At 39.7% G+C, this 25,267-nt stretch overlaps 1 protein-coding gene across 2 annotated transcripts; it reads right to left on the minus strand.

Moving 5' to 3' along the window:
- Positions 1-6,120: 6,120 nt before the first annotated feature.
- Positions 6,121-21,618, minus strand: LOC131245862 (pentatricopeptide repeat-containing protein At1g08610-like). 2 transcript variants are annotated; one of them, XR_009171011.1, is made up of 2 exons: positions 18,872-21,618; positions 6,121-6,429 (listed from the first exon to the last, which is right to left on the minus strand). XR_009171011.1 is itself a non-coding variant. In XM_058245597.1 (1 exon), the coding sequence occupies exon 1, from the start codon at positions 20,775-20,777 to the stop codon at positions 18,978-18,980; it is 1,800 nt and encodes a 599-aa protein (XP_058101580.1). In that variant the 5' UTR covers positions 20,778-21,618; the 3' UTR covers positions 18,819-18,977. The 2 variants fall into 2 exon arrangements, 1 of the variants encoding a protein (XP_058101580.1); XM_058245597.1 differs by lacking the exon at positions 6,121-6,429 and having other exon boundaries at positions 18,819-21,618.
- Between the last annotated feature and the right edge of the window lie 3,649 nt (positions 21,619-25,267).

Consider the following 25,267-nt stretch of genomic DNA (forward strand, 5'->3'; position numbering starts at 1 on the left):
TACGGTAAGGGCTGCACCTAATCCGCTCCCTTTGTCCATGGATAAAGATAAATACTTTGATACACTAAATGAGTCTGAAGGATGTATGCAGGAACCTATAAATTAATTGGGATATAAAAATTCAAATTGTCGATTTCATTTTAGATGGATCATGAACTAAAAATTATGCTTATTTGAATTATGGACAATCAAGTGGACATTTTTTGGATGATTAAAAGTGAATATACCCAACCATCCTATTTCAACAAATAAGGCTTATTTGGATACTTGAAATTTGAATAATCAAAATCCAAATCATATGTAAATGGAATGGATGCGAATTAGAATCCTCAAGTGTGCTTATAGTAATTGAAATGCATTAAGTATTTTTAATATTTTAAATTAATATATGTAACATTTAACATAATAATTACAATAAGCCTATCAAAATATATACTTTGGCAAAAATAAATAAATAAACATCCGTTCAACCATCAAAGTGGGGCCCACTTTTGCAAATCTAACCGTTTTTAGCATTTGCATCAGATTCTCAGAATTTTGAGAGGATTTAAATTCACGTGATTTTATTGCATTTCATTTCACATTGATTACACTATTGTTTACCATCAACCAAATGAGCATTTTTTTTCCATATGCATTCATTTATAACCGTTGATCATCAACTAAATGACCCCTAAGTGTCCATGCATCAGAGTTAGCATTGTTGTACTGATCTGGATTTTGGACAAAAGTAAGTTCTATAATCTTTTTGGTTTAATTGAGTTAATGTATGCCTCGTGCATCGGATGTCATACACTGCCAGAGTATCAAATAACTCTCCATGGATAAAGGCTTAAAAAAGATGTGGACCACAGCATTGACCACTTTTGTTGAGGACAGTTCCCTTGCACTTAGGGCATCACGAGGGACCATATCTTTTAATACATTTGGATAGACATCAATTCAATTCAGAGAAAAAAGGACTTGTCAACCCATGGTCATTAAATTATCTAACATGGATGGGACAATCTCAGCCATCTGACTTTGCAAGTTGAATTTGGATATCTAATCTCTCTTTTCAACATAAGTCTCATTTCAAACTGATGGAACGATCTAACCCGTCCAATAGTTTTTTCTTATTTTTGTAACCATCCTTTCTCCAAGCCATGCATTGAATGGCTACAATTGTCTAATGTAACTAATTCATTAGAACCATAGGCAATCCACAATAAGACCCAACAAGTAGATGGCTTGGATGTAGAAGGGACACTATTTCCCATCAATGATCCTGACCGTCCATTTTATCGGTTATTGATTGTGTGGATAGAATCGTTGTTTGATCACCTTGATTGTTGTATCATAGCCCGTGGAATGTTTGATCTAATGGACAATCGAGACCAATCTATTCGACTATCAAAGTACTTAGATTATTTATGTCATAATCTTCTAAGTACTTGATTAAAAAAAATGCTACTATGTACATCAACAGCTGTCTAAAACTGTTGTGCGTGGGTTCCACCATGGTGTGTGTGTGAGTGTATTTTGCATCCAACCCGTCCATTAGGGTCACCCCACCATGTTAGTGGGATGCTCGAAAAATCATTCCAATCCAACCATCTTGTGGACCACCATGTAGACGTGAAGGTTTTTGGGTGGATGTCCATTGTTTTCTATAGTGTGGGTCCCCTGATGATTGGACAGGTCTGGTTTTTGGGTATCTTATCATTATGGTGGACTCACTTGATGTGCGGGTGGGATGTTGTACACAGGCCATGGTGGGCCCAACACAAGCTATTGAATAAGTTTTACATGTAGTTGAATAAGAGTCGTAGAATAACCTTATTGTGGAGGAACCGGTCACCACTTCCTCATTATATTATTATATCATAATCATCAAAGGTTGACTAAAAAATATTATTAATTATATATTATCATGTATTACACCGATTTAGATTTTACGACTCACCCGAAAAACACAAATAATAATAATAATAATAATGAGATGATCGAGAATTGTGTTTTTGGCATCGGGATTGATTAATTAGGGATATGGGTACGCTTTACGGGTTTGATTTGATCATGGGTTCCCACTGGTGGCCTATTTTAATATTTAGAGATGTGTCTAGCATTATCCTAACCAAGCTCCTGGTTTTAGGTATTGGGATTAGCTACTAATAAAGGTTTAGGGTCTGTGTTATGGGGTTCTCTCTGGGCCTATATGCTACCATTAATGGTACTGATAGAAGCACTAATTGGATTTAAAAAAAGTATGCTAATTAGTATGTATAAATATTAATTAGGATTTATTGGGCGAATAATATGTTTACATTAATGGTCCTAATGTTAGGTCCAATCATGAATGGACAATCAACATAAAAGGTGGGATCCACATGATGGGCGGTAGATATTGAAGGTGGGCCCCACATGATGGACAATAACATTGATTGTGGACCCCACTTGATGGATAACCAACATCAAAGGTGGGCCCTATATAATGAATGGTGCAAGTTAAAGGTCGAGTCATAATGATGAATGACCCACATCCAAGGTGGACCCATATGATGGACAACCCACATCAAAGGTGGGGCCCATGCAGTGAATGGTCCACATCAAAGGTTGGCCCTACATGATAGATGATGGATGTGAGAGGGATCAAACAAACTTTAAGGATAATTACTTGTAATGTCGGAGACTAAACATACTTATTTACTTTTTAGTTGATAAGCACATTAGCATTACCAAACATACTTATGGATGAATAAGTAAAAACCAAGATAATCTACTTATGGCATAAGTAGTTTATCCAAAGTAACTTATGATCCAAATACCCCCTTAGGGACTACATTATGAATTAATATATGTTATGTCGGTGAGAATGATGAAAATATACACAAGAGTTGGAAAAATCTTAACCGACACACACACACACACACAGATGTCGACATAGGAACCCATTAACACTTGTGATGTGGGTACTAAATCCAAACAATCCACTGGATAAGTCACCTCATGAAAACCCTGAGGCTCAAAAGCCTGATCCAAAAATCTGGTCGGCCATAGGGCAAAGTGTGGCCCACTAGATTTTTGGATTAGGCTAATTTTTAGAGTTTGGAGTTTCACGGGGTGACTCATTTAATAAATTGTTTGGATTTTGCGCACATCCCATGTCAAAAGGTGCTTACAAGTTCTCATGAGAACCAGTCCCATGAAAGCATTTCAATATATATTTATCCATGTCCATCCATATACTTATATATAACATATATATACCTGTGTATGTATGTCCTATACTATAGTAGTCTCAATATGCAGGCATGTTTTAGGTTAGTATAAAATCTAATCTGAATGTTGAGGCAACTAATCTCACGATACGGCATAACAAGTGCATGTTACAGATGTCCTACACAAGTTGCACATTGGGGTAAAGATGTGTGCCTACATGACAAGTTATGGTGTCATCGCCTCTCGCGATAATTTCTCAAAGAACAAAAAATGTAAATCACAATTAGTCATAGATTATAAAGTCTAATCGCAATCAAAGTTAGAGATTTGTCAACTGATTATCTGGCATTGGAGACAACATTCGAAAAAAGAAAGAAAAAAATCAAACTTAGGGCACTCATTGTGTTTTATGAGGCCATGTGGTTTAGGTAGTAATCAAGGACCAAGGACTGGTCCCATGTGTTGGAAGAAACTAACACCATGATGTGGACAATGGCCGGCAAAAGAATTGGCGACAGTTGGAAAATGTTGCTACATAAGGAGAATTTGTTGCAATTGAGATTGTAGATGCCTTGTGAAGGTAAGATGTGAAAGGAATTGGAGTTGTTGTCATAATGTAACTTCATGACTGCCTCCACTACGATAAATTCGTGAGATTTTAAAATTTTCACGATATCTTATTGAAAATTGATAAAATCGTGATAATATCATGCGATTTTGAAAATTTTGGAAATTTTTTTATTATATATTTTTCAATACTTTAATGTAGAAATATTTAGAAGTTTGGACAAGTCATTTATACTTATATATTAAAAATTTTGAGATCATATCTTAATGTATAATAAGTGTTTTTAATATTGCATTTTGAACTATATTTTTTGGATAATATTATGATAAAAAATCAAAATCTGAAAATTGAGATTTGTCACTATGATTGCAACCACAACCTGTCCATGCATGTCCACACATGCCAGCCTGGCATGTGCTTGTGACATCTGATCCGTGCATCAGTTGGGTCCCACCATGTAGATGAGCCGGCCAGGATGGATGATTTAGAAAATTTGTTGTTGGTGCACATTCATTGGATGGGCCCGCCCGATGGTCGGTCTTGGATGTCCCACGTGTGGGCATGTTTACCTGATTGTGGAGAAGGAAAGAGGTGCATGTGGATCTAACAAACCCTTCCAACTAATACTATCAAAGGATGAGGGACAGGAAAAAAGGGAGTTGTCTCATTGCAATCACTTGGACAGGTTAGAAAGCTATCAATACCCACTTGACATTGCCAGTGGGCCATGCTCACCTATCATCACAAAGGACATGAAAAATAAAAACAAATGAAAGGACCATATTTTATGTAGTCTTCTCCCAGCTTTTATGCACTTTGTGTCTTTTATGTGCAAACAGGTACATCTCTATGTTTTCTTTTTCTCTTTTTAATTCAGAAATAATTATAATATGAAGTATTTTATTATTTTGACACAATTATTTAAAGCTAAATTGATAATTAATAAGCGGCATTTTAGGTCATTCGTCATTGGCCGAGTAAATGATGAATGACGATCGGCCCTGCCCATTGGTCAAGTCCAATCATCAAATGGGCCACCATTATATAAAAGAATGGACGGTTTGAAGACGCTTTCAAGTGAGTTAACGTAAATGCACTTTAAGATTCAAGAACATAGTGTAATGATCAAAACCATTTATATAATGAAATTCATTATAATATCCTCTAAATTTTCTTATAATGCCTTATTTAAATCTTATGAGTTTTTCACTTTTTAACTTGCAGGCATGGCTTGGCCTTGACCTCAGGCCCAAGAGCAAGGCTCAATGGGGTAAGGCCAAGTCAAAGTTGGCGCTGCCCTAAGCTGCAAATGACTTTGTAAGCTCAAGTAAGGTTGAAACTAGGACTCAAAAGGGTTAGAGTCAGGTTGGCCTCCACCCCAAGGCCAAGTCCTTCAGCCCAAATAAGGCTAAGACAAGGCTAGTTCTTGAATCCATGAGATTTCAAATATATATATATATATATATATATATAAACAGATAATTCAAGAAAATTTTAAAATTGCATAGAGGAGTGGTACTAAGATTATTTAATTATAAGTTACTCAAAATAATAAAACTCTTAATTATTCAAAATAGCAAAATTCTTATAAAGCATAATTTGTCAGAAGTAGAAGTCCAAATAATCTTTATTGAAGCACTCTCGACAATACTACAAGTAATTTCTAAAAGAAAAGAGATGAAAATCCTATGTTGAATTGAGAATTCCAAAAAATAAGGTGACATGATGAATGCAAGAACTTTTAAAAGTAATAAACTTTTCCTAATTTTGTAGCGATGCTCAGTTCAAAAGTTGTAATTGTTTTACAGTCCATACTTCAAACGACAATTTGTTATAAATTTCTTCTAACATGCCTGGGCTCAATTACTTTGTTCCCTATGTAAGACTAGGCCCGGTTTTGACAGACTACTTCCACTTTCATTCAAGCTTCTTTTACCTAGCTGTGCAAAGAATGTATTCGTGGCACGGTCTACATCAGGTGAGGCAGGCTATGGTAACCCTACCCCTGCCCATTACAACCCCAGTCTACATCAGGTGAGGCAGGCTATGGTAACCCTACCCCTGCCCATTACAACCCCTACCCAAAATGCCTAGTAGAAAGGATAAACACCTATTTCACAGTAAGCCCTGACCTATTATAGACTGCATGAGATCTTATTTTATACTAATCAATGAGATTATCAATAATTATAACTTTGCGACATTCAATGACTTGAGAAAATCAGATGAATTTTGAAACTTCTAATCATATAATCCAAACGGGCCTACATTAAAATCATGATCCGACAAAGTTGGAATTTTCATTGACATCCAAACACACCAAATTGTACTATAGCCATTAATGCTATTTGACATGGATACACTGAAACCAGGCCTTTATTTTATATAGGCAGAGATGCGTACCTAACATTGTTGCAATTTCAAGCCGCTGATGCTGCTTGTTTGGTAGATATTACACCAACCATTGTTGAAAATGGGGACACCCTCACCAAACATTGGAATCTGGTATACCAGATTCTGAAAAAAGAAATTTCTCCAGCCATAAATCTATTTTTAGTTATTTAATCAAGCACTCAAATCTCCTTACGCACTTGTCCGGGAGATCCTTGCCGTTCATCTGTCCGGCCTGATTGTTGATTAAGGGCCCATTTGGTAGATGCCTGAAAATGAGTTCATCTCGTTTTAGTTAGTTGTAATTAGGTAATAAATGTCAAATGATCCTAAGGATCTTTAATATATATTGAGTAATGATCCAATTAGAGCTGTCAAAGGGCCGGGCCTGGGGTATGTCTCGGCCCGGATTTTATATTGTTTCGGGCCAGGCTATTAAAATTTAAGCCCGAGCCCTGCCCACTAACTCCCATGGATCCAATAGGCTGATTGTGTGGGAGCCTTCCATGCAAATTGTTGCATTTGGACTACTTCCATTCAGATCAAATATCTGAACCGTCCATTCAGTCCAGTCCATTTTTATTTGCTATTTTGTGAAAAATCATGGCCTTTGGGTGGTCCTAAACGTCTGTTACTGGACTTAATTTTTATGAACAGTATTAAATCGACCAGATAGTTAGAATCATCCGATCAGTATGATTTTTTTTTTTTTTTTTTTTTAAAGCAACATATGGAGTGTGGACTGGACCTAATGGATGGTCCAGATGGGTAATGTGGATGCAAAAAAATACCAATGAAACTTTTTCAGTTAAATGTGGACCATTGATGTACTTTTTCTGTTGACCGTCTGTTTAAAGATAATCCACCGAAAGAGTTAGATTTTTCCAGCGTCTTTGGCGCCATGCCTCATGTAGCCCACCAAATCAACTGTTTTAATTAGAAACCATTGGCTAAAAGTTCTAGTGTTCTTGTTTACGTCGGGAGTTGAGGGTGTCAATGGGCTGGGCTGGGCCTATCGTAATTAAAATTTTCCATAGGCCTAGTCTCAAATAGTTAAAAATTCGGGCCGAGACCAACCCGAGGTCCGGCTTACATTGGGAGTTGCGATACTTAGAAGGTCCAATACATGAATCTACTTAGGGGTGTCAATGGGCCGGGCTCAGGCGTGTCAAAATTAAAATTTGCATGGGTCGGCCCAAAAAATTCAAAATCCAGGCCGAGACCAACATCAAGCTCAGCTTATGTTAGGAGATAGGGGCAAATGTGTCAAATTAACATATTTCAGACATTTCGGATGTTTGTTATTAAGCAAGTTTTTTGACTTCAAATTTCATATTCAGGCTTTAGATTTCAGATTCAGGCTTCAAATTTCAGATTTAACAAATGGAGCCTAAGAAAGTCAAATACATTGATCCACTTAGGGGTGTCAATGGGCCGGGCTCAGGCCTGCCACAATTAAAATTTTGCATGATTCGGGCCCAAAAAATTCAAAATCCAAGCCGAGACCAACACCAAGCCCAGCTTATGCTAGGAGATAGGGGCAAATGTGTAAAATTAACATATTTCAAACATTTCATATGTTTGTTATCAAACAAGTTTTTTGACTTCGAATTTCAGATTCAGGCTTTAGATTTTAGATTCATGCTTCAAATTTCAGATTCAACAAACGGGGCCTTAGTAAGTCAAATACATTGATCCACTTCGGGGTGTCAATGGGTCAGGCTCAGGCCTGCTAAAATTAAAATTTTGCATCATTCGGTCCCAAAAAATTCAAATTTCAGGCCGAGACTAACACCAAACCCAGCTTATGTTGGGAGATAGGGGCAAATGTGTCAAATTAACATATATTAGACATTTCAGATGTTTGTTATCAAACAAGTTTTTTAACTTCAGATTTCAAATTCAGGCTTCAGATTTCAAATTTAACAAACGGGGCCTTAGAAAGTCGAATGCAGTGATCCACTTAGGGGTGTCGATGGGCTGGGCTCGGGCCTGTTAAATTAAAATTTTACATAGGCCTAGCCCAAAATCCGAGACGATACCAACCCTACGCCCAACTTACGTTGGGCGTTGTGAAACTTAGAAAGTCGAATACATTGATCCACTCAGAGGTGTCAATGGGCCAGGATCGGGCATGCCAAAATTAAAATTTTACATAGCCCAGCCCGAAACAGCTCAAAATCCTGACCAAGACCAACCCCAGGGCCAACCCGTTGACAGCCATTTCATTATATCCAACGCAAATCTCATGGTCTACCATACAAGCAATCAACATCAGACCAAGGGAAGCTGATTCAGTGGACCAGGGAAACCACTGAGGTTGGTAGATCCTTGATGTGGTGGAATGTAATTAAACTAACCAACTTGCTAGAAAGCATCCATGGTCTTTTTCACAAGTTGTTCAGTACTCCGTCATAAGGAAACACTGAGGATTGAACACCCTCCCATTAAAAACTTCACAGGGCCCACTGTAATGTTTATTTACCATCTAACTTATTCATAAGGTCACATAAACCAGATGAAATGACAAACAAATATCAGCTTGATCCAAAACTTTTGTGGCCCATTAATGGTATGATCCACCAGAGAATTAGATCTACTTCATTTTTGGGCTCATGTCTTAATATGATCCTGTAAAATTGATGGATGGTAAGGATCGCACCTAATCCACTCCTGTCCTGTAGTTGCATCAATATAAACACATCGAATTAAATAATGGGACCCACCATAGACCCTAAAAAATAATAATGCTGTGGACGTATTACACCAATTGGATTATGGGTGGACAACTAATGAACGGTTGAGATGGGAAATAGTCAATGTCCAAGTTCAACAAATACATGTCCATTAATAAGAAGCGTCCTCTAATCGATCCAATCTACAAAGGGTCCCACAAATTGAAACGTTTTGATTTGAGATAACAACTATCTAGCAATTCCTCTTTGCGAGTTGAGTTTTACTTTCAATGGTGGGCCATCCACAGTTAGGCTGCTACCAGATGGATGATCCAGATCCACCTTTAATAGTCAGGGCTATCTGATCAATGTGATTTTTGGGCCAATGGTGTTGACGGGGCATCAGTTTCAAAAGTATCGATTGGGTGGTTAGGAACATCTGGTCCGTTAATTTTAGACCATGATCATCAATTGGACGGTAGAGATGGACGTCTACACATTTTTCAGTGCATGTGTTTGCTACGTGCCACTCTTGCTAATACAAAACCTCATCTGGTAAAGAAAGGATTGGTGTTAGAGAGAAATTAAGCAGGGCAATCCACGCACAATGTGTGCATGTGAATCTGTGATCCTGACCATTCAACTGATGGGGCCTACCATTTATGGGCTGGACCCAATATCTTACAGACTGAAACGATCCAAACCATCCTATGTAGAGTTGTCAACCAGCCGAGTTTGGGCTGGGCGTAGCATTGTCGATGTCCAAACAGCGAATTAAAATCTAGGCCGGACCCCAGCCTGGGCCCATGTGAGCCTAAACAAACAGGCCCAAGCCCTTTCAGTGATTAATGTGGAGCTGTACACGAACCGAGTTAACTCGGTTAACTCACTCAACTCAACGCAACTCGAAAAGGCTCAATTCGACTCAGTTCGAAACTGAGTTCAAGCCAAGTCAAGCTGATTTTTGGAGTTCGAGCTTGACCAAGTTTTGATATTGATGTTGCTCATCAAGTGTTTGATGAAATGACTCAACCAAGTGTTGTTTTGGGTGGATATATTCTCCGTGGGATCGGCCGGTGGTGAGGAAGGTATGAATATGAAACAAATCACTACCAAAAAAACAAACATTACGTGATAAAACTAACCTTGGATACTGAGTGTTTGATGAAATAACTGTCGACTGCTGCTGTTGTTTTGCAAACTGTGAGAAATTGAAAGTGCACCTCATATGTTTGAGAAAATGCCGCACAGCTCAAACTCGGCTCAAACTGGCCCAAGCTGCTGACCGAATCAAGCCGAGCCGAGTTAAAGCTAGGGTCACCTAGTGGCCAAGCCAAGTCGAGCTGTGCCAAGCTCAACTCAGTTCGACTCATGTACAGCTCTAAATGTGGTTGGCTGGCCACATGAACCCCTTTGATATGTTGCCAGCGGATTGTAGGGTTTCATCCAAATTCAATGGAAAAGGGTCCAATACCTAAGGGTGAGGATCATCCAATCTGGGAGCATCCCTTGAACAAAAAAAAAAGAAAAGAATGCCCATCAATGAACGGGTGAACCATGTGCATAGGCAAATTATGCATTTGATGGTGAGCAGGACTATTAATTCATGACCAACGTGTTATCCCTGACATGGTGTCATTTCATTGGCTTGCAAAAGCTGTTAGAAAAACAACTTTATGCAACCATTATGTGGATCGCACTATAGAAAAATTGACCACCACCCAAAAAATATATAGAGAGAGTTTTTGGGCCACCTATGCAACCACTAGTGAAATTAGTGCACTCACCTTTTGTGGGTTCCCTGATGCTTGGAATCATCTTATTTTGAAGCTAAACCTATTTTACAATAGGCTCTGAATAATGATTTTCTTACCTTCTACACTTTTATGTCATATTTTAATATTAGAGACAATTTACATCATTGCACTCGCCATCCTGTGAATACACAGGAGAGAAATTCTAAGAATATCAGGAGTATAATTCATCAATAGTAATATCAGATAATGGATTTGATCATCTTGTGCATATGGGAGTGTGTTGCTTATGATTTGAGCGTGCAAATTAAAACCATCTTAGATAAAAAATAATAATAATAATAACATGGAAATAGGAACACATCTCAGATAAAATTAAAATTAAAATTAAAAATAAATAAATAAAACAAATAAATTGAAACCGAGTAGAAATTATTCTGAATTAAAGGGTCTATGCATGTTTTTCTTAGGGGTCGCACTCATCCAAAATCTTGAATTTTGGACTATTAGAAATTGAAATCCTGGGGTGGTTCAAAATCCAGAATTTTCACCCATTCACACCTTTTGATATTTTCACTTGTATTTGCACCATAATGATGAGATGCTAAAAAGTAAAGCTATACAATATGATTATGTCGGCTATACCATAGAGAAATTTGCCTCTCAAAAGAAATATGGGATTTTTGGGCCACCTATGCAATCTCTTATGAAATTATTACGCTTACGTTTTGTGGGCTACCTAACGCTTAGAATTGCCTTATTTTGAGGCCAAACCTATCTTACAATGGGCTTAATATAATGATTTTCTTAAATGGTATGCTCATATGTCAAATTTTAGTATTGGAGATAATTTACCTCATTGCACTCATCATCCTGCGAATATACACAAAAGAATTCTAAGAATCCCCAAACTCAAAATCTAGGTTGTCAGACACAAATTCTGAATTCCAGGATTTTCAAAATCCAAGTTGCCAAACACAACCGAATATCTAAGATTTGAAATCTAAGTTTCCAAATCCATGCTCCCAGACGACCCCTTAGGCTACTAGTACGGTGCATGTGAGGCCCATGTGTAGTTGCCAGATTGTTGTTTCAGTGGGCCAACAGTCAATGGGCAGATGCTCCAAACATCTCCCACATAGAAAGATCCTAACCTTTCAATCTTTGACATTTTTTTCCCATTGAATGTGAAACATTGTTGTACTTCTTTCTTTCTACCTGTGGGTTACCAATTGAAGGGTATTTTCTTCCCTTTTTGGGATACCCATCCACATTGCAGCCCTAATGGAGACCGTTTGATTAAACAGTTCGGATCGCCAAACCATAAGCCCCACATCTAAGGAGTTGGGAGCATCTGCACACATGTTGAGGCTTAGGCTCCTATAATCCCCCTAAACAAATAAATCATTAATACAAGAAAGACATAATTTTGAAGGGAATTTATCGCCAACAAGTATGGGTGTAATGAGGGTGGGTGGTGCACTAGGGACTCCTCCAGTAAAGAGCTTCAGCAATCTGAAAGGGGGTTATGGCCGAGAAGGTGAAGTCCTTTGAAGGGATCAGTTTCTCTCTGGTAATGGGGAGAGAATTTGGTTTGGAAAGATGTTTGGATTGGTGATGGCTATTTCCAAGATCTATTTTGGAGGATTGCTCGCTTGTCTTCATTCCGCAATATTCCAGTTTCACAATGCTACTCTTATTGTGGAGTCTATGTGTGGTCTCTCGCATGCCATAGATCTCTCAACGATGAAGAAGCGGATGATTTCGTGATGCTATTAGATCAAATCCAACTTTGCCACCTAGTTAGTTGGGTTCAGGATAATATGGTTTGGAGGTGAGAATAATCTGGATGCTTTTCCATTCTGTCTTTTTATGATATGCATGAGCCAAGTAGGGAAGTGTTGGGGTGCAAATGGAATGCGTGTGGTCGTAAAGAGCTCCATCAATGATTGCAACTTTCAGTTGGTTAGTCAGAAGGGAGAGAGTGTTGACGGCAGATAGCCTTCAGAAATGCTCAATGATGATTTCTAATATCTATCTTATGTGTATGGCAAATGCCAAAGCAGTGAAACATCTCTTCATCCACTGTCCGTTTGTGGATCAGCTGTGGTTTCGTTTCCTTAGGAGTTTTCACAACTCAGAGACCATACCAAATTCTGGTGGAGATCTTATGGCATGGCATGGACCTTCGGAATTAGGATAAGGCTCTGTGGAGGCTATGTCTGTTGGTTGTCCTCTGGCCTTTATGGGAATAAAGGAATGGGAGATGTTTTTGTACAGTTAGCAATAGTGTTGATAAGGTTTCGATGAGGGCAATGGGTTTTGTTGTGGAGTGAGCATCTTGTAAAAGTGGGTCGAGGGATTTTTATTTATTTTTTACCTTTTTTAGTTTGAAATTCAGCACCATCTCAGTGCTTCTCTTAATAAAATCATCTTATCTTTCAAAAAATAATAATAATCATAATCATAAAATGTTTAAAAAGATTAACAGTCATGTCTAGGAGATTCATCAACAAGCATTCACGTCAACAATGGAATGAAACAGAACCGGAAACTGTTAAGACCATAAATCTGAAAAAACAAAATTGCATTCCGTCAAGCAGCAATGGAGAGAAACAGACTTAGAAACGTTTCAAGGACGACTTGCACTCCTTTGAACTCAAAACCTCAACATTGTAAATTTCAGATCCTAAATCCACGGATTGAGTTGTTAACTGTTAAGACAGTTGTCCTAATATTCTGAAGATGGTAATTTTGTTCGCTTCTTCTCGCATGATATTGATGGTATGATATCAAGATTCAAGACCAACATGTTGATATCCAAAATGGTTCCTGGCATCAAGCAGCATAAGATGAAACTGTTCTGGGCTGACAACCATTCTGTTTGGGTAAAGTGGGCCATTTATTCAAGGGACAAGGTTTGGGGCAGGCAGAGGAAACCATATCTGATTCTGCGGATAGAGAAGATGCCGTTGGAGACTTCCAATCCCTCTCTATATTACCTAGTTTTGAACAAAGAAGCAATGGTCAGAGAATGCTAATGCATTGGTGGGGATGGGCTAGGGCTGCAATTTGGGTTCAGGTCAATCGGGTACACCTGAGTCGTGTCAGGTTGGGTTGGGCTGTCCAGGTCCTCGGGTCGAACTTGGGTGGGAAAACGCCAACCCGAGTTCAAATTGGGGTGGGTTTGGGTTAAGAGAATCTTGGTCAGGTTGGGTCAGGTAGGGAATAATCGCATGTATCTGGGTCTGGTTGGGTCAAGTATAGAGGGATTCAGGTTGAATCAGGTTGCAGGTTGGGTTGGGCTCGGGTTGACCCTCAACCCAACCCAACCTGCCCGAGTTGCACCCCTAGGGAGCACTGTGGTGTGGAATCCTTGCCTCCAAGGCCAGGATGGGGGACTTCACTGCCCTGTTGGAGCCTCCTTATGCAGATAATTCAGACCTCTTGAATGAGGAATGTAAGCCTTGGAAGTGGTCCTCCAGCAGAATCTTCTCATCCAAATCGACGATAGCTAAATTATGAGTATGTCACCCTTGTGCTCTTCCGTGGAAAGTTCCCATCCCTCCCAGAGTGCAGGCCTTTGTGCGGATTGCCACTGTAAACAAAATGCTTTACAGTGGAATAATTTAAAGAAAGCTTTGCTAAGCCCACATGTTTGTACAGTGCATCCCATGCACACGCCACCACGTGTCCCTACGTTACAGGTGCAATATCCAAACAGTCCATCAGGTGAGTTTGATCGTGTAGATGTTATTTCATGTTTAGAACAGAATTTCTTTTTTTATTAGCTTTGATTATGTTAGCTCTTGTTCCAAACTGGGCCTCATTAGGATGCTCTAGCTTAAGGGGTTGATAGTTGTATAAGGGCCATTAGGCCCAAATCCATGTGATAAGGCCATCATGCCCATTCACAAGTCCATGTAACAAGGCCCATAGAGCCCATTTATGTTTTTACTATTACAAATAAGAGTAGAGGGCTAGGGTTTCAACACACTCTAAGCATCTCATATTCTTGCCATCTCTCCCCTCTCTCTCTCTCTCTCATTGTTTTTCTCTTTCATCCTTCTTCTTCTCATTGCAGCTTTTCATGGGCCCTCAAGATTAGCATCATGTAAACGTTTAACATGATATTTGATGGGGACATCTCGTGCACACGCGCACGCATGTCACCCCACCTATACACGTACGTGTGGAGTAGGAGGGCCCCACCGTCGATCTGGCTCGATGACGACGTCCAGGGAGGGCATCCTAGCTAGAAGACGAAGTTTGGTTCAAAAGAGTCGGCCCGATAGTCAAGAAAAACCCATCATGGGATCTCATGATCGTCGCCCACTAGTCGGATTGATTTCATATTTTATGTTTTGTTTATTGTTATTATTTAGATCATCATGAACGTTTTGAATTTCTTTGTTTGGTTTTTATTTTAGTTTACTTCATTGCCAAGTAAGAGGTTGCGCACATGGCGCGAGTTTAAGGGTATAGGATTTTCCCTATAAATAGGCACCCCTTTTAGTTCTTTTGATTAAATGAATATGAATAAAAATTCCTGTGTGGTTTTTCTGCTCTCTGAGTTTCTGAGTTATAGAAAAATTAAAGTGGGTGCGAAGCCCTCCCTTTCCAAAGGGTTGAGATTAAAGTGGGTGCGAAGCCCTCTCTTTTCGAAGGTTTAACTACCGTGGTGCGAAGCCATGTTTATCCCAATCCGTCCCTCCATCTTATTTATTCCATCCCACAACCATATTCGCGCCAAATACATTTGTTTTGCAGTTATTCATCCCTCTACAGCCAGTTTTCAAAATCTGGCCCTAGAGGAAAGCTGAAACTTCAACGGAGCACCACGCCCAGACTGTAGCTCGGATCGACGTGAGATTTGGAGGTTTTGCAGCGCAAGCCTGGCCGACTAGGGCCAAGAAGCCGATTTGGGAAGGCGGGTCTTCATCGCACGTGCGGCCAACCCACCTGCACACGTGCGTCAACCCCAGGGCACCGTCTGCATGCGGGGACTATTTCTAGGACAGGTTTTTCTCTTGTTTTCCTCTCTTCATCCCTAATTTTATAAACTCTAACCCTAGATTGCCCTAAATCTCCAATTTTTATCTCTTTTCTCACCCTAGGCTTCCTTGATTTGAAATTGGTGAATTCCTTGGATTAGGGATTGATTGTCATGCATGTGTGGATGATTTCTATTTCCCTTTGAGTATTGTTTGATTCATAATTTTTATTGATCCAACCCTAACATGTGTAGGCCTGGACCCACATAGATTCCCCTTAATTAAATATTTGGACTTTTGTGTGGGATGTGGAATTTGTATAATTGTTTCTGAATTGGTATGATCCAAGCCTGAATTCTTGCATCTCATATTTAAATTTCATGTCCTGCCTCAATTTTAGAGCCTAAATGCTCTAGGATTTCTTCTTCTTCTTCTTCTTCTAAGGTTTATTCTTTTTTTCTCTTTTCTTCTTTTCCCTTCACTTTTTTTCTTATTCTTCTGTTCTTTTTTTAAGATTTTTTTTTTTTAAAGGATTTGCTGATTTTCGTGTTACCTTAGCTAGGGTTTGCTAAAAATTTTCTGTTGAAGCAGATTTTTTTGTTGCCTTGACTAGTGTCTGTTGGATTTCTCCTGTTGAAGCAGATTTTTTTGTTACTTTGGATATGGTTTACTAATTTCTTCTATTAAGGCAGGTTTTTGCATATTTTTGTGTTTCCTTTCCTAATTCTCAATGGTTCCATTTTTTCCTTCAATTTTCTTTTCCTTCTTCTTTCTCATAACTCTATAAGTTTTATTTTTCTAATCTTTCTTAACAAGTAGTATTTCTCTTCCTTATCTTCCTAATCTTCTTTTCTTTCTTTACCCCTTCCCTATTTCCTTCCCGACACAGCTTCTTATCAACCTTTTTTCCCCTCACCCGTCATTCTTCAACAAGTGGCAGTTCCCTTCTTTCCATGCACAACAATAGCTTCTTATTAACCCTTTTACCTTCACCCTTCATTCTTCTTTTTCTTTCTTTCTTTTTTTAGAGTCATGAAGCCGTTTTTTCACGAACTCGTTGTGATTTGTGAGAAGGGAATGGCTTGTGGTTGGATTGTTTTTAGGATTTTACATCATGTGTTGTTGCATTTGAAGCCTCTTTGATATGCAGTTGAAGCCCTTGCTGATTTTTCTGTTGTCCACTTGAAGATGTTGCTAAAAATTCTTATTCTATTCTTTTTTTTCTTTTTGCTGAATGGTTGGAGGTATTGTTGGACATCCAGGTTCAAGGTGTTTGACTGGATTGTTTCTTATTGTGGCGTTTGCTCGCCTCTTCTCCACCAACTCTTTCGATGACTTAGCAACTTTTTCATTTCAGACTCTCCTTGCCAAGATGTGTGATGTGACCAGCATTTATACTGGGTAGTTGGCCCGGACCCCCTTATGTACCGGACAGTTGGTTCAGGCTATTTGGCCTAGGTGGTTGTCCCAGATTTGGCGTAGACTTTTGATTGTACTAGTCTTATTTACTCCGAGCAGTTGGCTCAAACTCGTTGTTTATATTGGACTATTGATCCATTCTTATTTGTACCGGATAGTTGTCCGAACTTATGATTGTGTTGGGGAGTTGGCCCAGCCTTGGTTAAGCTAGATAGTTGATCCAGACTCGTTTGTGCCAAATGGTTGTTCCAGTGGCTCACATCACTAAAGTTGTAGGAGTGTCTATTCGCCTGAAGTTATTGGTCAACTCATTGCCTCCACTTCTCATCCGCATGCTCGCCTCTCATCACAGCTAGCACTACTCTCCGCACCCACACTACTTTTTTATTTTATTTTTTCTATTTTTAAGAACTTTTTTATGTGCCTCCCCAAACTCAAGTTCTTCTTCTCAAAGCAACTTTAGTTTGATGGATGATATTAGAGAAGAATTTCTTTCTTTCTTAGGTTTGATTATGTTAGTAGCCCTTATTCCAAGTTGGGCCTCGTTGGGATGCTTCCTAGGCTTAAGGGGGAGTATTGAAAGGTTAATAGTTGAATAAGGCCCATTCACAAGTCCATGTAATAAGGCCCATGGGGCACATTCACATTTTTACTACTAAACATCACATGTTCTTGCTCTCTCTCTTAGATTGTTTCTCTCTTCCATCATTCTTCTTCTTCTCATTGTAGCTTCTCATGGGCCCTCAAGATTAGCACCATGTAGCCGTCTAACATTGCACGAAAGTAAATCCATCCAATCAGTAGGTGGGCCACCATTTTCGAATCAGATTATCATCTTTTCTCGCATTACTCAGTTGCACAAGGCAGTTTGGGATTATTTTTTGCAACTATTCAGAATTCAGTTGGTGATTAATAGCTCTGTTTTTTAGGTTATCGCAGGATGGTCAGCTGGTCCATTTTATAACCATGGTAAACTCATTTGGAAGATTGTTCCCTATGCTATCCTATGAGGACACGGAGAGAGAGATGCTAGAATTATTTAATGCAAAGTGTCGTTTGTGGATTCCATCACACAAAGCAACCCATAAACTCCTAGTCTAATGAATGGGCGTTACCGCTGCCGGATGTCAATGGAGTTTCTTTCTCTACCCTAAAAAGGTACTGGGAGTATATTGTCTTTGGTTGACTTCATCTTTGAGTGATCAGCTTCAGTCATCTCGTTCTTGTTTTCTGGTGTTTTTTTAAGGTTTGTCGGTGCTTTTTTAATTCCCGAGCTGGGTGGGAAGACAAAACGGTCACAACCACCTTTGCTTAAGGCCATTTATATGTTTTTTGGCTCTTAACGAATTTTGTCATCTTTTCAGGGGAGAGAGAGAGAGAGAGAGAGAGAGAGAGAGAGAGAGATCAAAATGACACAATCACAGTTCAGCTATATTTCAATTTCATGTTGAAAAGATAAGTTATGAATCACATTCGTAAAGACACATCATGCAAGGATGTTTTTACTGCAAACTAGCATAGATTAACCTTATGGTATTTATCTGTTTACCTTAGATCATGGTTTAGTGTGCATTTGGAGGATGGAGGTACCACAAGTCACAAGCAGAACAGATATTTTGTTGGATGGCTATCCATTCCCCAGTGCATCTGGGGTGGCATGAAAGTGGGAAGTTTTTTGTGCCAAAGACCATTTATCCATGACTTTTCCGCCCAAAATCAATATCCAGAACATTTCTGGCCAGAACTTAAACATACCCAGATATTGATTTGGGGCATCCAACTTATGACCAGAGACTTCTATGTAAATGCATGTATCTCAAAATCAAACAGCCATGAGTAATAACTGATGAAGAAGGTGAGAGTAATTACCGGTTGAATTACAACTGATGCCAAAATTTTTCTGGCCAAATGCCGAGCAGATCTCTAATCAGATGGTATAGAAATCAATATAAAGTTTGCATCATGTCTACCCAACTCAATCAACTGTTGATTCTTCTCTAAGAACCTTCCGTTCAACCAGCATCTTCCGCAATTCAATCGCTTCACCAGCCATCCCAGCAGATGCTATTCCTCTAATCAGAGCACTGTAAATGATTTCATTGGGCTTGCATCGGCTTGACGTCATCATATCAAGAATTTGGATGGCAGCATCAACCCTATCTTTTCTGCACAGTGCCTGGATCACAATACCGTAAGTACTCGGTCTTGTCCTATGATTGCTTCGGCCCATCTCCCTCAGCATCTCCACAGCGTCCTCCAACAGATCCTTCCTACACAAACCGCCAATCAACGAACTGTAAGTAATGTCATCAGGCCTAATCCCTTGGGTGATCATCTCGCTCAGAAGCTCCATTGCCTTCTCCATATCCCCCTTCTTTGCTAACCCATCAATGACAGTATTGTAGGTGATCAGGACAGGAAAACACCCAATATCACCTAAAGAGTGAAGTATATCGAGCGCTTCATCAGTCATGCTCTCCTTACAAAGAGCACCCAAAAGAGTATTGTATGTGATTATATCGGGAGAACAGCCCTGAGAAACCATCCGATCTAAGAAATCAATAGCCCTGTCTAAATGTCCGTACTTGCAGAGACTGTTGATCAAGATATTGTAAGTGACGACGGTAGGAGGATGGGACATCTTGTTCATGATCGAAAGAATCTCGTCAGCTTCAGTCCAACTGCCACTGCTGCATAGGCAGTGGAGAAGGGTGTTGTAGGTGATAGCATTAGGCTCAAACCCACGTGATAAAAGATTGAATACCGCCAATGCAGCATCTTCATGCTTTCCTTCTTTACAAGCCATGTTCACCAAGGAGTTATAGGTCACGATATCAGGATAACAGCCTTCGATCGCCATATCATTCATGACTTCCATGGCCCGTTCCATTCCACAGTTCTTGCAGACTAACTCGATGAGAACGGTGTAAGGGATCAGATACGGAGGGCAGCCTTTCCTCAACTGATCCTTCCAAAACCCAACTGCCTGATCGAACTGACCTTGCTCGAACATAGACCGAAGAATGGTATTGTATGTGATCACATCAGGGGGGCAACCACTCAAGCTCATGCTGTCGAGAAGTTCGATCGCAGACTTCAACTGCCCTTTCTTACAGAGACCACCGACCAACATGTTGTAAGTGATGTTATCTGGGACCCCTCCCGACATAACCATGATGTCTAAAATCTTGTGCGCCTTCTCAATCCGTTGCACTTTAATCAGACCCCGGATTATGTTTATACACAACGGGAAGTCAGGAATCTGACCAATCCGCGACATCACATCAATCAAATTAGAGGCTTCGCCCAACTTCCCATTCTTGCAGAAAGTGTGTAAGATGGCATTGTTCGATTCCTCATCGTTTTCAACAAAGGGCCCTTCGAAACCCAAAAGCGACAGCAAACTCGACTGCGATGGCCTTTTAGAATTGGATCGAGGTTCTCTCAATCTATTACTCGTACCCATTATAGTTCTTTCCAACTCACAGTTCTCTTTGCTGATATCATTAACTCTATCAATGCAAACACTTCTCTGCTGCCCTCTACATCGTAGCAAAAGCCCATTTCGTTTTAAACCGAAAATGCCATTGCAGCGTAAACAGCATGCAATTTTAAGCTCGCCCTTCATCAAACAGTCACGATGAACTGAAGAATATCGAATCGACGAATGGAGAATAAAACCATAGTTACTTTTCAAATGGTCGCAGCACGGGTGTAATCCATGAGAACAAGAAGCATTGCCTATTGATTGTTGCAAGAACAAAGTACGCCCCATCTTTTTTCTCCTTCCAATGATGATAGAATCGAATTGCCTTCTCTTTAATCAGAATCTTCAAATCCTACCCAACCAAACACCATTGGAAAAAATCACCCAGCATTTTCTCTCAACTGCTACTTCAAATATTAAACCCCCCAATGAAAACCCAGAAACCCCAAACTCTGATGATTTACAGACAAAACCAAAACTGCACTCTCTAAACAGAAACTAGAAATTTCCATTTCAATCCCATTCAACCAAACGCCATCTGAAAAGCCACCCGAATATCTCTTAAACTTCTCTTTGAGAAATTAAAACTCCCAAAAACCAGAAAAGAAACACAGAAAATTTAAAAACTCAAAAAACCCAGATGAGATTTCAAATAAAAAATCACCGGCTAATGAAGATTGTTTTTTTGTTTTTAAGGACAGAAATCAAAACTCAAACATTTGAATTCAGGTACACAATCAAAATACTTTTTTCTAATTCCAGTAACCACCAAAACCAATAAAAAAGATAGAAATCTAAGCAATGGAGAAAACCCAATCAACCCATTTCATTCATATACTGAGGAAGGAAAGCAAACAAACAAATTCAAAAAACCCAATTCATAAACTTCAAACCAAGAACTCTAACAGTATTAAAACGTTCAAATACCATTTTCTATGGATTCTTGAAATAGCTTGAGATACCACCAAACCCACTACAGAATTTAAGGAAGAAAATAGAAAATCTGCCTATATTCCTCCTTCCGCACCAACTTGAGAAAAAGAAAAGAGATTAAAAATAAAATAAAATGAAATTTCGATTTGAATGGGGGAAGAAAACGTACTCTTTTTTCAGTTTCAGCGAAAACAGAGAGTTTGGTTGAGAGGAGGTGACCTACTTCTCTGTTGATTGTTGTTGTCTCTCATGTTTTTATACCGCTCATATGGTACAGGTACTACCACAAGCTTCTGTGGGGCCCACATCAACTTTGTATCATATCCACTCCTTCCATTAGATTCGCCCTTGGATGTTAGGCCATCAGGCCAGGATTAAGATCGAATGGAAACTCAGATGAGCCATATCACAAGGAACGGTTAGGATGAGACGGTCAAGCAATAAAACCTTCCCATTGTTTGTGGGACCCAAAATATTTTAAATTTAAATCTAATCCATTAATAAGACGATACTCAATATCATTAATGGTTTTGCAAAAACTCATGTCATTATAATTCCCATATTGGCCACACAATATGAATTTATGGGTCTTAGTAATGATTTTACACTGCTCCTTTATTTGTAGCAAGCATACGTTTTAGATCATCCTGATTTTTGGTTTATATGGTGACTGTAATGTGAATGACACGACGGACTGGTTGGATTTAATTCAAAGTTGGTGGTACCCAAAAAATCCCGACCACGAGTTGTGGTGCTGCCTGTACCATATGAACGCGCCTATTTTTCTTTGATTTTTTATTTTGTTTTTTATACGTCTATACATATGCGAAGGACGTGAATACCTAGGGCTCCGAGAGGAAATCAAAAGCAGATTGGGTGGTGTCGCAAACACCACCGACCTCCGTGGTGTATTGACGTCACCTAGTTACGTGGGCCACCCCGATATATATATATTATAGGGAAATAGTTCTATGCGGTCCCCGTGAGGTCGAGCTGTGTGGGCCCCACCGCGATGCGTGTGGAACATCTACCCCCATTAGTCAGATGCACCATTCCATGGTGGGCCTCAGGCTTAAAAATCAAGTCAATCCATGACTTTTGTGAGTCACACCACATATAAAAGGTGAGAAGGGTTTTCCTCCCATTAAAACATTCATAATCATTTTTTGGGCCCACCGAGATGTAATTCATAAATCCAGTCCATCCATTATGTGTGTCCCAATTGGATGAGGGGTCCGACCAAGTTTCAAACGTATCCAAATTTCAGATGGGCCCCACCAAGTGCTTTTATATGTTTTAGGTACGTCATCTTATGATTTTAGATGGTATAGCCCACCTGCATTCCGTTTACGGCTGATTTTTGGGATACTGTGTCGGTAGGAAATGGTTTTATGCAGTCAAGCTCATGGGAACTTCCCATGAGGTCTGAGCAATACAGGCCCCAACGTGATGCGTGTCAAACATCTACCCCATCAGTCAGACGCACCATTCAATGGTGGGCCTAGGGCTTAAAAGTCGGTGGTGTGTGACACACAAGGCAACTGGCTTCCAAGGGAGAGCAGCTTAGGTGAGACTAGAGGTGGGCATTCGGAGTCTCGGTCAAATCACTCAACTCAGCTTGAAAAAGCTCGAATCGGCGTGAAGCTGAGTTTGATCCGAGTCGAGCCGGTTTTTACGGCTTGAAAATGAGTTCGAGCCGAGTTCGAGCCTGGCCCCATCTCAGCTCGACTCGACTTAGTTCGATATGTAGCTCAAACCCAGCTCGACTCAGATGGACTCAGTTAGGTAAGTAAAAATAAAAATAAACCTAGCATCTACCTCCTTTTCATTTCCCCCTTTTGTTTTAAAAAAGAACCCACTCGTCGCCCAACCAACTCCCTGCCTCTCTCTCTCTCTCTCTCTCTCTCTCTCTCTCTCTCTCTCTCTCTCTCTCTCTGCTTGTCCAGTCGTCCCGCCCGACCAACTCCCCGCTATCCCCCTCTCTCTACTCATCCAGTCGTCCCACCCGATAAGTTTTTTGACTTTTCGGATCCAGCTATCTCAAAGATATTTAATGTCAACACCTGCACATAGGTATTTGGGATTAACGTGTTTGACCTACGAGAGTGGAGGAGACGATATTTGACGGCCATCTACCATAAATGGTTTCAATTGGTAAGGGATTCCAGATGAACTGGACAATCCTAACCTTAGGATTCGAGGGTTTTTTTTTTCTTTCATGACAAAAATGGATGATTTGGGGAGTTCTTAATTGGTTGTTTCTTCTGAGCTCTACTAAGTGCACACACAAGTGCAATAAAGCTCATATACTGTGCCAGCCTGGCACATGGATGCGAGATCCAATCCATCCATCAGGTTGATCTAACCTCCTACATGTTGTCCAAAAAACAATTATGGTCCAATTGACCCGCTCGAACTTGGCTCGAAGTGGTCCAATATGCTAACCGAGCCGAGCCGAGTTCAAGCTGGCTTTGCTTGGTGACAGAGCTGAGGCTAGCTCGACTTGGTTCTGCTCGATGTACAACCCTAGTGGGAGTCAGACTGAGTTAGGTCCAACTCGACTTGATCTGATTTTGCCAAATCCCTTACCCGAACTCAATCTGACTCGGGACCGAGTCTAGTGGGCCTGACTCAATCCGAACCAGATCTTGGCTAGGCTGACCTGACTCGAACTGAGTCCGACTCGGTCAAAGATATCGAGTCGGATTGAGTTGGCTACGATTCGGATCGGGTCAATGGGTCATCGGGCTATCTGCCCAGGCATTTGAAAAAGACGATACAGTAATCATGTATTGATCGAGTCCACCCATTTACTAGTAGAGTAGGAAGAATTGGATTATGATATAGCCATCTCTCCATAAAACACGTGATGGGGTCATGTATTGATCAAGTCCACCTATTTACTGTACAGTCTGTATTGGAACCGGGACGGATGGCTTCTATTTAAAAATAAACTTAAGAGACAATCCGATCAAGTAGCTTTTATATAGTTTATCTCACTACATTTTTTACCATTAACATTTTGTTTTCACCGTCAATTTAATATTGACATATTGAAACATTTCATGCCACAAGGACCAAGAGTCTGTTGTTGATTAGACCAAACACGACCATATTTGAAAATAGACAGTTAATAAATAGATTAGACAGCAGTCCTTGTTCAACTGTTAAAATATCACATATCCAAGTTTAAGATCTTTCAATTTGAGAGATTTTATGAAGCATCATCCATGGTGAGACGCATGATATCAATATGTTGGACCACTCAACTAGGTCATTTAACAGTTAAAATATCACAGATATAACTTCTAAGGTAATAAACTACGTCCATAAAACGAACAAAGTAAATAAACTCTATCAAAAAGCAAAAGTAAATAAACCACATCCATATACAGACAAATAAAACTTTCATTCATTCAATAACCTCTATATGATGAATGTCTTTGTGGCGTATAACCAGAGTAACTTTGTCCATAATAGTAACCCCCTCCTCCACCTCCACCTTTATCACCAGAATTATCATTTGGTTATCTTTTTATGGTTTCAACTGCAGGAGAATTTTGGGCTGACTCCGAGCTAGAGGTGTCTACAAGATGGTCATTTACTTTTACTGAATCGGATCTTGGGGCTGCCTTTCCATCATCCTCATTCATAGATTCAGCAAGTTATTTTCAGCCGCTTTTTATGATCTAATTTGTGCGAGATTTCCAACCGCCTGTAAAATGATATGGGACTTTTAAGAAACTTTGATGATTTACTCATGCCTACTTAAGTATCATGTTGTCTTGGAGGGGGTGGATATTGTTGACTAGTCCTGGATGCCATTTTCAAGCTTTTTTTTACGA

Source organism: Magnolia sinica, chromosome 5, assembly GCF_029962835.1.
Source record: "Magnolia sinica isolate HGM2019 chromosome 5, MsV1, whole genome shotgun sequence".
Classification (NCBI taxonomy): Eukaryota; Viridiplantae; Streptophyta; class Magnoliopsida; order Magnoliales; family Magnoliaceae; genus Magnolia; species Magnolia sinica.

Excerpts from the sequence above, each read along its gene's own strand:
- LOC131245862 (XM_058245597.1), bottom strand. The coding sequence starts at position 20,777 with ATGGGGCGTACTTTGTTCTTGCAACAATCAATAGGCAATGCTTCTTGT.